General features: G+C 41.0%; 1 protein-coding gene across 1 annotated transcript in view; it reads right to left on the bottom strand.

Moving 5' to 3' along the window:
* Positions 1–3,882: 3,882 nt before the first annotated feature.
* Positions 3,883–18,023, bottom strand: part of loxl1 (lysyl oxidase-like 1) — a 29,979-nt gene continuing 15,838 nt past the window's right edge. Inside the window, exons 4-7 of the mRNA XM_061701682.1 lie at positions 13,914–14,070; positions 11,072–11,167; positions 10,852–10,967; positions 3,883–5,933 (exon numbers count right to left, since the gene is read on the bottom strand). Coding sequence (XP_061557666.1) covers positions 5,927–5,933; positions 10,852–10,967; positions 11,072–11,167; positions 13,914–14,070 — 376 coding nt within the window. The 3' untranslated portion in view covers positions 3,883–5,926. The remainder of the gene's footprint in view (positions 5,934–10,851; positions 10,968–11,071; positions 11,168–13,913; positions 14,071–18,023) is intronic.

Here is an 18,023-nt window from a genome sequence, read left to right on the forward strand (position 1 = left end):
TGTTTTGTCATTGATATGAGCCAATGTCAGCCGTCTCTGGGGCCCTCTTCAGTTCGGAGCCTTAGGCAATTGCCTAGTTTGCCTACCCTGTTGCCATGCCTCTGTCAGAATTGGATTGTGGCTCTGGGTGCTCAAACATGTCGGGATGTGTAGGCATTAGGAAATTGCTGGACAAACTAACATACATTTTTCAGGTCGTGGTATTTGATTGACAGTTGAGCAGGGCGTGGTCATTTGAGATTGGAGACAGTGGCTTGATTTTTCACCATTTTAAAGCCTCATTTTAAATATTTTTAAATGATCAAATTCAGCAAGCTTTTTAACAACACTCTTCCCTGTGTGTCATTTACAAAACATTTATTTTTGCTGTAGAGGGTCTTTAAATATTTTACTGCAATTGGGAAAGTGATGCAGTGTGGCAAATTAAAACAGGCAAACCACACATCCAAGGAAGGGCCATTGGACATTACTATTTTCATCCAATAAATAATACATTGCTGAATCCCCAGAAACATTTAGCATCCATCCATCCATCCATTCATCCATTTTCTGAGCCGCCTCTCCTCACTAGGGTCGCGGGCGTTCTGGAGCCTATCCCAGCTGTCATCGGGCAGGAGGCGGGGTACACCCTAAACTGGTTGCCAGCCAATCGCAGGGCACATAGAAACAAACAACCATTCCCACTCACAGTCACACCTACGGGCAATTTAGAGTCTCCAATTAATGCATGTTCTGGGATGTGGGAGGAAACCGGAGTGCCCAGAGAAAAGCCACGCAGGCACAGGGAGAACATGCAAACTCCACACAGGCGGGGCCGGGGATTGAACCTGGGTCCTCAGAACTGTGAGGCTGACGCTCTAACCAGTCGTCCACCGTGCCGCTAACATTTAGCATGAAAAACAATAAAATAGAACACAGTACATATTACACTGAACAAGTTCTGGACTCCAGTGCAACGTATACCTTAATAAGGATGAGCGGTATAAAAAAGGGATGGATAGAAGGAAGTTGTAGGAAGGAAGAAAGAGCTGAGAAGTTGGGGCTGGGTACTAGGAATCTTATTGGTCCATTAGAGAAAGGAGACGGAGCCATTGAGGAACAGGTGGAACTTATGATCGGGTATAATATGAAAAAAACCATCCATCATCCATTTTCTGTACCGCTTTTCCTCACTAGGGTCGCGGGCGTGCTGGAGCCTATCCCAGCTATCTTCGGGCGAGAGGCGGGGTACACCGTGAACTGGTCGCCAGCCAATCGCAGGGCACTCATAAAACAAACAGCCATTCGCACTCACATTCACACGTACAGGCAATTTAGAGTCTTCAATTGTGAAAACAACAACAACAAAGAAATGGTATTCGATTTAGGACACACAAAACAACATTATGTAAAATAATATAGTTTAACTCAACAGTCCAATAATAATAACAATGTATCAAATATGTGACATTGTTTTTTGCTTTTAATATGGTTTTGGGAAAGTCAGATACAGTCTGAGCTGCCATACAAAATGCTGTATTTTATTGGGAGGTCACTCGCAATGCATTTTTTATTTAGTTAATTAATTATTCATTAATTCAGCATTCAATATTATTTATGCATGTAATATTATATAATATTAGGGATTGCCGTAAAAATATGAGGAAAACATGCTGTGACTTATTAAAGTTCCATGCAGTATGTTGTTTCATTAATGTAATAATTTTTTCATATAAAATGATCTATGATTTTGTTTAATGCATTGTTTTTGTAAACGTTACATATTAGTCATTTGCAACACATTTCTAATTAATTAATTTAATTTAATGTATTATTTATTGATTATTGATTAATTCAGCGATTCATTTTTCATTTTACTTTATAAAATGCAGTATTCCAGTGTCAGTGAGCTTATCTTTACTTTACAAGATCTGTCACTTCAAGCTCATTGTTTCATGAAATATATAATTATTTATTAATTCCTTGGAAAATATGTACGCTTTTCATGCATTGTTTTCATAGCATATGTACATTGCCATACAATATTGGGAAAGAATGCCGTGATTTATTGAAGTCAATTCTAATGCATTGTTTTATTTATTGATACACTCATGCATTGCTTTATATTTTTTATTTATTTATGTTTTGCTTGTTTTACAATTCCTATAAAAAGCAGTTTTGAGGTATTCGGTGTGACACGTGAACAGCACATGCTGTGGAACCAACGTCCATTGAAGTGTGGACATTCTTGTTGTATTCGAATGTATTTATTGTACAATATATGACAGCATTTACAAGTTCTTTCTTCATGAGCTAGGAAAAAATAAATAAAAAATGGACGACTGGTTAGCACATCTGCCTTACAGTTCTGAGGACCGGGGTTCAAATCCCGGCCCCGCCTGTGTGGAGTTTGCATGTTCTCCCCGTGCCTGCGTGGGTTTTCTCCGGGCACTCCGGTTTCCTCCCACATCCCAAAAACATGCATGGTAGGGTGATTGAAGACTCTAAATTTCCCTTAGGTGTACATGTGTGTGCGAATGGTTGTTTGTTTATATGTGCCCTGCGATTGGCTGGCGACCAGTTCAGTTCAGGCAATAGTCATAGTTTTTCATGTTATACATTATTTTGAATGCATCGAATAAAGTTGTAATTTTAGGAAGGAGGAAAAAAGAGTAAAGTTACAAGAATAAAACTGAAATACTTCAAAAATTAGTTAGTACAACAATAAGAACTGAACGAAGCTCTATTTTCCTGACGAGCATAAATCCAAGGGGTGGGGTTACACCGGGTTGTTGTAATCTTGTAGACGCGCACAGACGGTGCAAGTAACAAATGGGGCTGTCTGCGCTGGTGGGCGTAAACACAGCACACTTTTTGCGCCCCCATTCAAAGCGGCTAATTCATTCATTAGCTTTAAATGAGGCGCAATGAGGGTCTCGCATGGATTGACAGAGCGATCCTTGCGTGACTGGAGAATTGTCACTCGGCCGGTGTGGCAAAAAACAATGTGCTTAAATATAGCGAGTTGGTGATAACTGCAGGTAACTTCTGACTTCAATGTGTCAGCCGACCTCACTGATCAAAATACCAAGAATAAATTCGTATTATTATATGAAAAAAGTCAATGTTATGAAATGAAGTTGTCCTATGACAAGAACTATGTCTTTAACAAGTGAATGTCAAAATCTTTATTTTTTCAAGAAAATGTTGCCAACTGCAAGAATAATAAGTCAAATTCAATGACAACGATAAGTCATCACCTTGCAAAAATAATGCTATAATATGATGCGGAATAAGGTGTAATATTATATGAATTTAGTTCTAAGTCATGAAATGAAGAGAACAAAGCTAAAATGCTCCAAAAAAGTGACCATACAAAGTTGAGTGAATGTTCACGTTCATATTTTTCAAGAAAAAGTCAGTCTTACAAGAAAAATGTCACCATACTACGGGGAAAAGAATATTGTGATGTTACTACTTTATGGTTGAAATATTATGAGAAAAAAAGCTATCGTAATATAATGAGAATAAAGTAGTCATTTAGAGAGAACCAAGTTGTGTTAATGTCAACATAATAATATAAATGAAGTTTTAATACGTGGAAAAAAATTGCAATATGATGAGAATGAAGCCAAAATGCTGCAAAATTGCAATATTGCTGATAGGTCTTAGTTATAAGATAAACTATGACTTTTTAATCATATTTTATTGTATTTATTTTTTATTTTTATTGTGGCGGATTCTCATTGGCATGGGGCACACCAGCACAATCCAACGAGATTCACTACAGGACCTGTTTAAAAAAATGTCACTACAAATATTACATTGTGCGGTTGTACTTAATGAAGTGTCCAGTGATTGTGGGAGGCTCGGTTGGAGAAGTCGGTGGAGCTGGCACACTGCATCACAATATTGATTTGTAGTATTTTATTCAACCCCCAAGATCACACACAAATTCTGATAACCCATAAAACACATGGACTGAACAAAAGCAATAGTTACAACTATTTCAAAACCTATCCATTGTTTAAGTCAGTAATGCATCAGTGGAATATTTGCTTATACATTCTTTAAAAAAAAAAGAAAGGCATCGATGACCATATGTGCCACCAGACCAGTGTTGGAAGTTGAACAAGACAGTGTAAACATACAGCTTACATACAATAATCATGAGCCTTGTTTACAAGAGAGCACCTTGAGGTTGAGCTTCTTTTTAAAACATTGGAATGTGCATGCCAGGCCAGTAGTTGGCGATGGTAAGGAACTGTACACTACTCAGAAAACCTGACATTCCGCTTTGGGGTGAAATTTCACAATAAACCTTAAATGCACTCTAACCTTTACAGTTAAACTTAATTTGACCTTCTCTAACAAGGAGCTAAACAGCAAAATTCAGGTTGCAACAGAAATGCAGAGACTGGAAGACTCACAGAAAGGCATAGACGTGGTGGACATCCTTGGAAACATTTTGGCCGACTCATGGATCAAACATCTGATGTGAATTTTGCCGTTTAGCTCCTGGAGAACAGCAAGTTGTGCAAAAAGTGCTGAAACATTGAACAGTTGTACATGTGCATTCAACAGATTAGCGGAGGTCAAATTAAATTCAACTGCAAAGGGTATCAGGCATTTTGGGTTCATCCTGAAATTTCACCCCAAAGCCGAATATACCTAACTTAGTGGGTAGTGGATTTTCTTATCTAAAAGTGTCATTTAAAACCCCTGTTGCTGTCGTACATGTGGGTTGTTGCTGAATCTTAGACTAAGAAGAAGTTGAATTTACACTTGGATTTTACGGAGTCAAAAAACAAAACAAAAAATAAAAACATGGCTGAAACCTCGCTACGCTAGTATGCTTTATTTATGAAGAGATTGTGAGATGATAATGTAATACATCTGAGATTTACCGTATTTTCTCAATGCAGTGAAACAAGAAGCAAGACAGACGCATAAGTTGTGTAACTAATCAATTCCTCTAAGTGTCACACAAGTTCCAGGACTGATTTCACAAAAGATATCAATCTCAAACACAAATCACAAAGAGAAGAGAAGAGAAGAAAAGAGAGGAGAAGAGAAGAGAAGAAATTTGCCATGCTGGACCAATCTCCCTACTCACCGGACCTGGCTCCGTATGAAGCTTAACGTATGAATCTTAAGGGAGTCATCAAGGGGACCCGTTAAAAAGAGGTGGATGACATCAGAATGGCCTTGACGATTGAGAATCTCGGAAGAATCCTTCCACTAGGGCATGAAGGTGTGAAAGAAAAGGCTGGCAAAGTGCGTGAGACTTCTGGGGGATTACTTCAAAGGGGAAAACTTGTAGTCTTTTGTGACATCAGTCCTGGAACTTTCTCGGCACATCTTGTACATGAGTGAACAATAGCGCCTACTAACCGGAGTAATTACAGTAACTATCTGGATGAGAGGTGCTTATTTCTTTTGAGGATGAGGCACCCAGCAAAGAAATGAGACCTCTATTAAAAGTGGAGTTCATTATTTGCTGAGATACGGTAATGTGCGCGAACAATAGCATCTATGAACTGAAGTCGTTACGGTAACTATTTTAGGAGCAATTAAATGTGGTGAATCATCAATTAGAGTGGAGGCAACTGCTTGAGGAAATATGGTAATATTTGCTTTTAAACCATGGCATTGATGAACTGAGGCAATCACAGTTACTACCCTGGGGGGGGCACATATATGGTCTACGGTTTGTACGTTGCCCACCCCTGTCTTAGAATAACCCACACCACCCAATTGAATCAGTGCCAAAAGCGGATCCCACTTCTTCGCCACGTGGGGTCCCCAAAATCCGAGACAGCGCAAAAGAAATTAAAACAGCAAAGACAAACAAACAACTACAGCGAGCCAACAAGTTCCATTCACATTCCAATGGAAGAGCAGTCAGGCTCACTCTTGTGTGGTGGTTTGGGCTTCCAGTGCCTGATCAAGACCTGTAATGTAAAGCAGGGTATAATGTTAGTGTGGAGAACATCCGCTATTAGAACACACGGTATTTTTATGTTTGGGGAACAAATTGATGGAGACATGGAATGAAATAATAGAATGAGACATTACCACCCTTCAACCTGCCAAAGGAGGGTGAATTTCAGCAGTGGCGGGAAGCAACGCCACTCCCATTAGCCACCCCCGCCCCCGCCACCCCGTTGATGAATATATTTCGATCGAGAAAAAGTTCGATCAGCACCCCCCCCTACATCCATCGACGAATGTATTTCGGTTGGGAAAAACCTGCATACTATATTAAATTGTGGCTGGTTCAAATGCTAAGTGGCTAGTAACTCTGTGGCGAGTGAGCAAAAAAAAGTTAATATCAAGCACTGGAGATATGGTATCGTGCCACTGTAATGTCACACTATTTAAATAGAGAACGAAACTATCCCCATTCTGGTTTTTCAATCCTTAATGAAAACAGAAGCCTGATTCAAATTTACAGATCGGAACGGTTCCTTGGCAAACCCAAATGATCTTACCTTTACAGCTAGAAACACCCCTAAAAACACATGAAAAAGTAAAAAGCCCAGTTTTTCAATAGTTTACTTCCAGTCCTTTCCGTAGCAGTATTGAGAATTGAGAAACAAGTTAAAGAGACTGAGCTCGATAAGATGTCTTCGAGATTTGGGTCTTGCAAATACTGTTGGAATATAAACAATACAATCTAAAATCAATTGATTTTCCAAATTTGAGGGATTATCCTATGACAATTTAGGAAAAAAGTTGGGGATTTTGAATAGGTGTGTAACGTAACAGATGTATTTGAATTTTTCAGTCCAGAGGCATCCTGAGTTCCCATATGGAACATAAGGGACAAGAGGTTTAGCTGGCCCACACTCTTGCCACACATCTACTCCGTAAACAAATACAGTGCAGCTCAGCCTCTAGCCAGCGGCCATCATTAGGAGTGACATGCTTTTGGCAGTACATCAAACTTGTTTACTCATTTAAAATGGCATCCCGTGAACTTTACATTTACAATGAGGATGTTTTTTGATAGGTAATTTGTAACATGAATATTCATGATGTGAATTTATGTAGACATGATGATGACAATAGAGATGGGCTCAATTTAACTCATTCAGAATCAGAATCATCTTTATTTGCCAAGTATGTCCAAAACACACAAGGAATTTGTCTCCGGTAGTTGGAGCCGCTCTAGTACAACAGACAGTCAATTTACAGAACACTTTGGAGACATCAAGACATTGACAAAAAACAATTGTGCAAAAAGATGCAGAGTCCTCGAGCACTTAGAGCAGTTCGAATGACTAATATTGCAATAGTCCGGTGTAATGACCATTGTGCAAAGGGTGCTGAGACTTCAAGGAGTGTATGTGGTTTAAAGTGACGAGTAGTGCGATAATCTGGGACAATGTTGGTTGTGCAAATGTTACAGATACTCCTCAATCAGTGTGCAAATGGAGCAGATGCTACTCTGGCATGAGTGGCCAGTATATGCAAATAGTGCAGCATGGCGAGACAACTACAGTGAGTGCACGAGTAATACATAATTGGCCCCACAGAAATGTGACAACGAACTCAAGTCAAAAAATTGCAGCTTGTTGTGATGGAATTATAGGTTAGCTGTTTAAGAAATTGATTGCAAGAGGGAAGAAGCTGTTGGAATGTCTACTAGTTCTAGTTTGCATTGATCGGTAGCGCCTACCTCAGGGAAGGAGCTGGAAGAGCTGGTGACCGGGGTGCGGAGGGTCCGAGAGGATTTTGCACACCCTTGTCTTAGTTCTGGCAGCGTGCAAGTCCTCAAGGGTGGGTAGGGGGGTACCGACAATCCTTTCAGCAGTTTTGATTATCCGTTGAAGTCGGAGTTTGTCCTTTTTTGTAGCAGCACCAAACCAGACTGTGATGGAAGAACACAGGACTGATTCGATGACCGCTGTGTAGAACTGTCTCAGCAGCTCCGGTGGCAGGCCGTGCTTTCTCAGAAGCCGCAGGAAGTACATCCTCTGCTGGGCCTTTTTGAGGACGGAGTTGATGTTGGTTGCCCACTTCAGGTCCTGAGAGATTGTAATTCCCAGGAACTTGAAGGTCTCGACGGTTGACACAAGGCAGCTGGACAACGTGAGGGGCAGCTGTGGCAAAGGATGCCTCGTGAAGTCCACGATCATCTCTACAGTCTTGAGCGTGTTCAGCTTCAGGTTGTGTCGGCCGCACCACAGCTCCAGCCGCTCCACTTCCTGTCGATATGCGGACTCGTCACCGTCCTTGATGAGGCCGATGACAGTGGTGTCATCTGCAAACTTCAGGAGTTTGACAGCCGGGTGCGCTGAGGTGCAGTTGTTCGTGTAGAGAGAGAAGAGCAGCGGAGAGAGTACATAACCTTGGGGCGCCCCAGTGCTGATGCTGCGTGTGGATGAGGTGGCCTCCCCCAGCCTCACCTTCTGTGTTTTGCCCGTCAGGAAGCTGTAAATCCACTGGCAGATGGCAGGTGAGACGCTGAGCTGGAGAAGCTTGGACGAAAGGAGTTCAGGGATGATGGTGTTGAACGGTGAGCTGAAGTCCACGAACAGGATCCTCGCGTAGGTCCCTGCACTGTCGAGGTGTTCTAGGATGAAGTGCAGTCCCATGTTGACTGCATCATCCACAGACGTGTTCGCTTGGTAGGCAAACTGCAGGGGGTCCAGCAGGGGACCTGTGACACTCTTGAGGTGGTCCAGCACGAGACGTTCAAAGGACCACAGATGTCAAAGCGACAGGCCTGTAGTCATTCAGACCCGAGATTGCAGGTTTCTTGGGGAATGGAATGATGGTGGAGCGTTTGAAACAGGATTGAACTTTGCACATTTCCAGAGATCTATTGAAGATCTGAGTGAACACTGGAGCGAGCTGGCAGGTTGGGGACACATGCTTTGAGGCAGGTTGGGGACACATGGTCCGGGCCTGCCGCTTTGTTAATCTTTTGTTGTTTGAAGATGCGTCTCACATCCTGGATGTGACAGTGTCCGTATATTCATCCAGGCTGCCAGCTGAATCTTCAAAGACACTCCAGTCTGTGCAGTCTAAACAGCTTTGAAGTTCCATCTTGGCTTCATTGGTCCACTTTTTCACTGTTTTCACTGTAGGCTTCGCGCATTTAAGTTCTTGCCTGTACGTCGGTATCAAGTGAATTAAGCAGTGATCAGGCGAGTCCAGGGCTGCACGAGGTATAGCACGGTATGCTTTTTTTACTGTAGTGTAGCAGTGGTCTAAAGTATTATTTTCCCTGGTAGGACAGTCGATGTGCTGCTTGTATTTAGGGAGTTCGTGGTTGAGTTTAGCTTTGTTAAAGTCCCCGAGAATAATGAGGGGTGAGTCCGGGTGTTTTTTTTCAATTTCGTTGACTTGTTCGGCGAGCGTTAGCAATGCGGCGTTCGTGTTAGCTTCAGGCGTAATATAGACTCCAGCCAGTATGAACGATGCAAACTCACGTGGCGAGTAGAATGGTTTACAGTTTAAGAATAGCGACTCCAAATGCGGGCTGCAGTGTGTGCTGAGCACCGTGACGTCCGTACACCATTTTTCGTTGATATGGAGGCATATCCCGCCGCCGTTTGTTTTCCCCGATGATTCCATGTCGCGGTCCGCTCGATGAATGTTGAAGCCGGGAAGCATGACGGCGCCATCGGGTACAGCGTCGCAAAGCCAGGTCTCCGTGAAGCACATGGCCGCGGAACGTCCGAAGTCTTTACTGGTCTTTAACAGAAGATGAAGCTCGTCCATTTTGTTGGGTAGGGAACGTACATTCGAGAGGTGGATCGACGGGAACGCCAATCTGTGTCCTCTCTTGCAGAGTTTCACCTGAATGCCGGCTCGTTTCCCTCTGTGGCGCCGCTTCCGTCTCCATGCGGCGAAAACCGCGGACACCGCTCCAGTGAGTAACTCGGGGAAAAAACTGAGCGGATTTGCGAAAGTTGGTGACAGAAAGTCCGGAGTAGCCTCCTTGATGGTTAGCAGGTCACCCCTTGTGTAAGCGAGTCGTGTAAGGTCTCCAAAGACGGACGAAAAACACAAAAACAAAAACAATACTAGAGAGCGCGTTACCGAGGCGGCCACACTGGTAGGCGCCATCATTCACTGCCAGCCTTCCCAGTTAACATGGATATTGGACTTCTAAAGCCGTCAATGGCAGTGAATGTGTTTTAAATAGATGCTTTTGCATAAACAAACTGTGTCCTTTTTTATAAATGGAGGTCACGCTCTACACATCTGCTTCTGTCATTTTCGATTAATTTCCATACAAAGTGAGCCATTACTTGCACTTTTCTTTCATCAAAAACAGGAAATGCTTTGTGAGCATTCTTCAAACTTTAACTTCTAAGTCTTCCGTACTGCTAATCGAGCTCGAGAAAAGTTCATCAACCCTGCATCTTTTGTTCGAGGGGGAAAAAATGTAAAAAGTTTCAGAGCCTATTAATCTTAATTGAACAATGAGAACATAATTTGTTAAATCATCAAATAGTTTGGTCGGGGAAGCCATTAAGTCCACTAATAAGTCATAAGTGTTTCGATACACTTTAATGCTCTCCACAGAGCCATTATAAAAAGTGCCATTTCTATACTGTGCTCCAGTGGAAGGTGACATGACATGAAAGCTAATTTACACTCCTCACTCGTGGGACAAAACATTAGGTACACCTGCACAATCTGTGAAGATCTAATTCAGGGGGAAAAAAGAAAGTCCATTAATTGACTGGCTCTCTTCTTGTGCTTATTTCTTTGTTGTTGTTATTCTGAGCCCAAATACTCTAACTCCCAATAGATATTGCAGTAGCTATTTTCAGGGATTCTTCAAAGACAAACTTGTCCCAGAGATTTTATGAATTGCTAACAATTACTGCACTGATCATTTTGACTTACTGCGCGAGATGGCATTTGGTTGTCGTAACAAAGCGTCCTGTGTAGTGGATGTTACACTTGACCACATTGTTGGTAAAATCTGATTCCATCACCAGGAATTTGGGGTTGACTTTGAGCTGAAAACAAAAAGAGAGTTGAGAGTTACAGTACAGTCTCCATACTAATATTGTTAGACATTTAAAAAAAAAAAAACCCCAGCAGAGTCCCACTCAGTTTGTACCTTTAGTATGTAGTTTCCAGGCTGGATCTCTGTGATGTCGATCCATTGACAATCAATATCAGCATTGTAAGTATCATAGCAGCCTGGGCTAAGACCCTGACCAAACAGATGCATAAAAGTAATTCATATGGATAGTCTCATGATATTCCAATTTTACATTTTCTCACTAAATTACAACTTAATTTCCACAGTACAAAGAGCTATACTGTAATATTAAAACAATAAGTAGTCATGTTACATCGAAAAAACATAAATTATGAGCAAAAGTTGTAAATTTAACAACTAAGAGAAACAACATTTTTCTTGCTTGTTATGATTTTATTCCTGTTGCATCATTAATGAAGCAATAGTTGTACATTATTACAAGAAAAAGGAGGAATATTTTTTAATTATGAGGAAAAAAACAAATTACTTAAAAAAAGAAGTAACATAACTACTTCATTCTCAATGTATTATTATTATTATAGGTTTCTTGGGTTCTTTTATGATGGAAATAGATTCGTATTACAATTTGTTGATTGGTCGTGCCTTACACTGTTAAATTCTTCAGTAATTTCCCACATAACATTCAGTAAAATATTTTAAAGTAATTACACCGTAATTCAAGGTAATTTCCACTGCATCAGGGGATTTTGGTTGACATCACACACTATAAACAGTGTTCCTACTACTTTTAAAAAACATTTATGTTAATTACCGTAAAAAAAAAAATGCCACAAATATTTTCTGTGATAACACAATAAATTAGTGGATGTGCAAAATGCTAGGTGAAGTTTGTAAGCAGCAAAATTGTGAAGGTTCCCAGCATGCAGTATGCCATGCAATGTTGAACTGTTGCCGTAATAAGGACGTTAATCCTTAATATTTATGAAAAATAATGATTGACAAAACATGATTCATGTGTGTTTATGTTACTTGTAGTTTGTTCTCTAGTTTATTAACAGTTAACATCACGTTACAGTGTAAAGTGTATTCATATATACAGTACAACCGAATATTCGCCAGATTTTTTTGTGAACTTTTCCTCTGTCATTTGCTGAAAAACTCGCCTTATTGCCTGTTTTTGTGATCAGACCGAAGCAATAACAGTATTACTTTGGAACCATCTTATATAATATATTGGAATATTGGTGTTGTTTTTGTTAGGTCAAATTCATTGATGGTGTTTTTTGGTCTGCGTATGAGCTGTCCAGTTTCGTCAACAATGCTTGAATGCAGTCAAAGTGAAACAGAAAATATTGTTTTTGCTTCTTTCACAATGCAGCTACTAATAGTCGGTATAGTCTATTTTGCTGATATTTATTATTGTTCTTAAATCTGAGTTTAATGCGAGAAAAGTGAGTTTAATGGCTGGTACCGTTTGGGGCTGTGCACATATTAACCGTATGATTTTGGCTAGTGTGCTAGCTAATACTATTTATGAGCCTAGTGAAGGTCGTTTGTTTCTTTTAAATAACTGAACTACTCAGTACAGTCATGTAGGCTATGTAACATTGGTTGATGATTTTGTACGTTAGATATGTGGTGTTGATGCTTGTGTGCAGACCACAGACCAAATGGTATATGAGTCTAAGTTTTGTGTGCTTTGCCGTCATCTTTGGCATCTTTCGTCAATTACAAACCTGTTTTAAGGAGACATCAATTCTTTGCAGTTCACTGCATACTGTATTAAAACTAGGGGCCGATCAGCGAGTTTTAAAAAAACGATAACCGATCACTGATCCGATCGCAAGATGGAGGAATGTGTCTATTTAAATGCAATGTTCATTTACTGTATATACTTGTGTCCTTAATTGCTCAAAAAATTATATTTACAATAAATAATGGATATCTTTCTTCCTCTATTTATGCCAGTGAGGCATAGTGACAGACACAAATGAATGGTCTTCTATTAGATGGCAGGAAGTAAATACAGTAATTAATATATCCACTTTTTGTAAAATTTTTGTTTGGTGGTGTGCCGTGAGATTTTTCAATTGTAAAATATGTTCCTTGGCTCCATAAAGGTGTTGGAAATCACTGCTCTCGTCAGATCGTGAAATTCTAATCAGTCAGGTCAAACCAACATTACATGACAGAAATAATGGGTGCTAACTTACTGAAATTAAATTACTTTATTTTTAAGTAAATTATTTCACCCACACTGAAACATTAGAGCATGATTCGACAGAACGGCGGCATGTTTACGTACAACCGTCAGTGCTAGCAGTAGCTTACAAGGCTACATAACGTTTTATTGCCTGCTCGTGAGCCTCTCCTGTCCTGAGCATATGTTTTTCTCCATTTGGTTTTTATAATACAGTTGCCGCGCTCCACTCTTGTTGTCGTCGCCACGGTAACGAGTGTATCCGGTCGCATTTGAGTTGACAAGATAAAGCCCAATGATCGTAAAAAACGGGATGCGGTGGTATCGGAATACAAGATTTTATTGCAGTAGTCTGACAGTGCAATTGTGAAAGAGCAAATTTGTCTTATAGTCTGATCCGGGCATTACGTTTTGTCCGTCTCAGACGTGTTGTCTGTTCCACACCGCCGACATGTTTTTTTTTTTTTTTAAATAACTTTATTGGCCATCAGATATTTCCAATATTATGTCAAAAGACACGCAACCAGGCTAAAAATAAACTAGTTTTGGATTACAATATAGTGTGCACGCGGCGACGTGGAGTAAATGTCTTTTGCGGAGACGATCAATGATGTCATTGATCGGATCGAGAATTATGACATTAAAACTGATCAGCCGATCAGCATAAAATGCTAAATATCGGCCAATACCAATCAGCCCGATAAAATCGGTGTAAAGTCTAATTAAAATTTTAATTATGCTGAAGTGGTGCATTACCTGAGTATGTGAGGTGCACGCATAACGCTTCAGGTGTCCGAAGTCGCACGTGGTGTCCTCCAGACAGAAACTGGCCTTGTGTCCTTCAGCCACTTTTAAACCTGAGCCGAACTCCAACAGGTCGTAGTGGCTGAACTCATCCATGCTGTGATAATGCCTGGGCAAAAGGGAAAAAGCCATCGCTTAGCAAGGGTGCAAACAAGCATTCATGCGAGCATGAGTTCTGCTCGTTCCTATTTGTGTTGATATTGTGAACTCATGTGTTTGTGAGTTTAATACCTTGCCGTGACGTGCACACATTTATAGGATGGTTCACAGCCAAGGGACATTAATTAGTGACATAACAACGTATTACACGTTTGCAAATGTAAATAAGCGTGTATCAGAAATACAAGACTTGTATTATATGTGGGCTTGTGTTTCTCTGTGGGGTTGTGTATTTTTGTGCAGGCTGTTTATTTGTGTGTATTTGCACACCTTCATCAGATCAGGAGATCTGAACCATTGAGACATACAGACAATTTAGTCTTCATACATGTTTTTGGAATGTGGGAGAAAGCCAGAGAATAATGTAAAAGATATGTTCTCAAGTGACATTTGTGTGCGTTAATTACTCTCATTATTTGTCTATATTCAGCACATGATGGAATATAATAAGCATCACATGCATCACAATAAGCACCACATGTAATAAAATGAATGTTTAATTCCATGTGGCATAATTACAGTGAGGTCTCGGTGAAGTCACACAAACTGAGATTGTGCAAATATTGCTTTATTATTATTTTGCATGCTGCAACAACATTTCACTGAAAAAGCGAGTCAGAGTCAACGGGGTGACTATTACCGCACCTTTTCAATGGTGACCATTTACTTCCTCACGTGGTACAAACATGTCTTTTGTTATCAGAGCATTGCATGAAATTCAAATGCATGTCTTTCATTGTTATTTCATTTCGGGAAACCCTAGGCCTGTGCAAGAGTATCAGTAAACAAAAGTGTGCGGGCGTGCGTGCATGCATGAAGCTCGGGAAAACATGGGAGGGGGAACCCCCTTGGGTTCCTGGAACCACCCACTGACTATATATAAGCTTTGGAGAATGTGATTTTGGAAGGACACGGAGTAGAAAGCTGGTAATCAAAATACACAGAGGATTCAAATCCTCATTGTTAGTCATGAGGCCCTTTTTTTAACAGCAAGTCACAGCTCAGAGGTTGCTTTGACTATTTTTTTCTTACCAGTGACCTGACAATCCACGCAGCGTAACCAGGCCATGAAGACATGCTACACGTACCAGCTGCCAGGAACTCTAAATGTCACATAGCCGCAGGACACAAGGTCCTCGGTGGAACAAAGATACATTCAAACCAAACTGCGGGAAATGTTATTTTTGCCCCTGGGCTCCCCCTACCATAACAAAACTTAACAGCAGTGTTGCATTAAATGGAAAATAATTGTTGACGATTTACACTCCTTGCAAAAAAGTACTGGAACAGGGAGGCCATTCCTTTATTTTTGCAGCTGATGTAAAATATTTGGATTTTGTTCAATCTATCTATCTATCTATCTATCTATCTATCTATCTATCTATCTATCTATCTATCTATCTATCTATCTATCTATCTATCTATCTATCTATCTATCTATCTATCTATCGAACAAAGTTCCACTGTTCCTGGAAATAAAATCGTAACTGTTTATTTCACGTTTATCGTTTGATGTCTAATCCAAATGTTTTCAGTATCCAGCAACAATAAAGGAATTGGCCTCGCTGTTGCAATACTTTTGGAGAAGGCTGTAACTCTGTTGGCTCGTGCTTGCACGACAAGAGATGTGTCCTGGCTGGTCCACTAATATTATAAAGCACTAAAAGTAGGGGATTGAGATTGCCATAGCAACTACAGAAATGCCATTCTCCTGATTCTAAAAGAGTGTAGTCGTCAAATGACTTTTAAGCTGTTATTTTTAATGGGATGTTTTTGTTTTATTGCTCCTTTAACTTCAGGTTTTGAAGTAATTACCTCAAACGCTCAGAGATTATTGATCCGCACTCAACTGATGGTTGGTCCATCAATAACTTGGACATCTCGAGTTGCTTTAACTTGAAATGAAGACAAATATCAATTATAAGTAATACAGAGCAGGTTGCACAACCATTTTGAAGTTATTACCTCAAACGTTCAGCGATTATTGATTTGCATGTAAGTAGTGCCAAAGGGACATGACCAGTCCATTCCTGGCTGGTCCAAAAACCGTGTAAAGCATTAAAAAGTTAGGACATCTGTGTGGCGGCACGGTGGCCGGTTTTCTCCGGGTATTCCGGCTTCCTCCCACATCCCAAAAACATGCATAGTAGGTTCATTGAAAACTCTAAACTCTTTCTATGTGCCCTGCGATTGGCTGGCAACCAGTTCAGGGTGTTCCCAGCCTCTCGCCCAGCACACCCGTGACCCTAGTGAGGTTTAGTATTATAGAAAATGGATGGACATCTGTGGTTACCATAGACACTATAGAAATGCCAATGACCTTATTACAACCCAGTGTGGTCTTTTAAGTTATTATTTGTAATGGGATATATGTGTTTTTTTCTGTTTAAACTTAAAAGGATGCAATTTAATATTAATTATATATAATACCGAGCTGGATTGAAACCCCTTTCTGAGTAATTACCTCAAATGTTCAGAGTGGAACTAGTACGAACATCACATAAGATGTGTCCTCACTTGAACATTTTATAAACCACTAAAACTAGGATATCTTGGGGTTGCTTTAACTTGAACTGAAGGAAAATCAACATAAATTATATTTAATACAGGGCAGGTTTCATAAGCCTTTAGAATTAACTCAAACTTTCAAAGATTTTGAGCCGCACATATCTATTGCCACATGATATGTGTCATGGCTGCTCGACCAATATAATGAATCCTGAAGAGTTAGGAGACCTGGGGTCGCCATGACAACTACAGAAATGCTATTCTCCTTATTACAACCCAGTGCAGTTGTCAAATGACTTAAGATGTTCTTTTAAATGTGCCATTTTGTTTTATTGTTGCTTTCACTTGAAGAGATGCAATTCAACATCAATTATGTTTAATACAACGCCAATTTATTTTCCATTTTTGAGTAACTACCTCCAATGCTCAGAGTTTAACTAGTACCAACATGACAAGAGACGTGTCCTGATTGGCCTATCATATTAATAACCGCTAAAACTAGGAGATTTTGGTGTTGGAAAGCAAATTAACATAATTTACATGTAGTACAGAGCACTACCAATATTATAAAGCATTAAGAGTTAGATGACGAGTGATCGAGCAGAAAAGTTGGCTGACATGCTCTGACACCACGAGAGACAGCGAAATTTTCCAGACAAAACTGTGCCGTATACTGGTCGTTAGGTGGGTTGGTGGGGGATTAGCTGACTGAGCCATTGGGGTCGGGTGCAGTGTGAGCTGGGCGGTGGCCGAAGGTGGGGACCTTGGCGATCCAATCCCTGGCTACAGAAGCTGGCTTTAGGGACGTGGAATATCACCTCTCTGGCAGGGAAGGAGCCCGAGCTGGTGTGTGAGGTCAAGAAGTTCCGACTAGATATAGTCGGACTCGCCTCCACACACAGCTTGGGCTCTGGAACCAGTCCTCTCGAGAGGGGCTGGACTCTCTTCCACTCTGGAGTTGCCCACGGTGAGAGGCGCTGAGCAGGTGTGGGTATACTTATTGGCGCCTGTACGTTGGGGTTCACCCCGGTGGACGAGAGGGTAGCCTCCCTCCGCCTTCGGGTGGGGGGGACGGGTCCTGACTGTTGTTTGTGCCTATGCACCAAACAGCAATTCAGAGTACCCACCCTTTTTGGAGTCCTTGGTGGGGGTGCTGGAGAGCGCTCCCGCTGGGGACTCCATCGTTCTGCTGGGGGACTTCAATGCTCACGTCGGCAATGGCAGTGAGACCTGGAAGGGCGTGATTGGGAGGAACGGGAGTCCTATCGGGCCTTTTTGGCCTGTGGGACTCCTGAGGCATCTGATGGGTACCGGCCAAGCGGAATGCAGCTCTGGTGGTCGCTGAAGCAAAAACTCGGGCATAGGAGGAGTTCGGTGAGGCCATGGAGAAAGACT

This window comes from Phycodurus eques, chromosome 2 (assembly GCF_024500275.1).
Source record: "Phycodurus eques isolate BA_2022a chromosome 2, UOR_Pequ_1.1, whole genome shotgun sequence".
Lineage (NCBI taxonomy): Eukaryota > Metazoa > Chordata > Actinopteri > Syngnathiformes > Syngnathidae > Phycodurus > Phycodurus eques.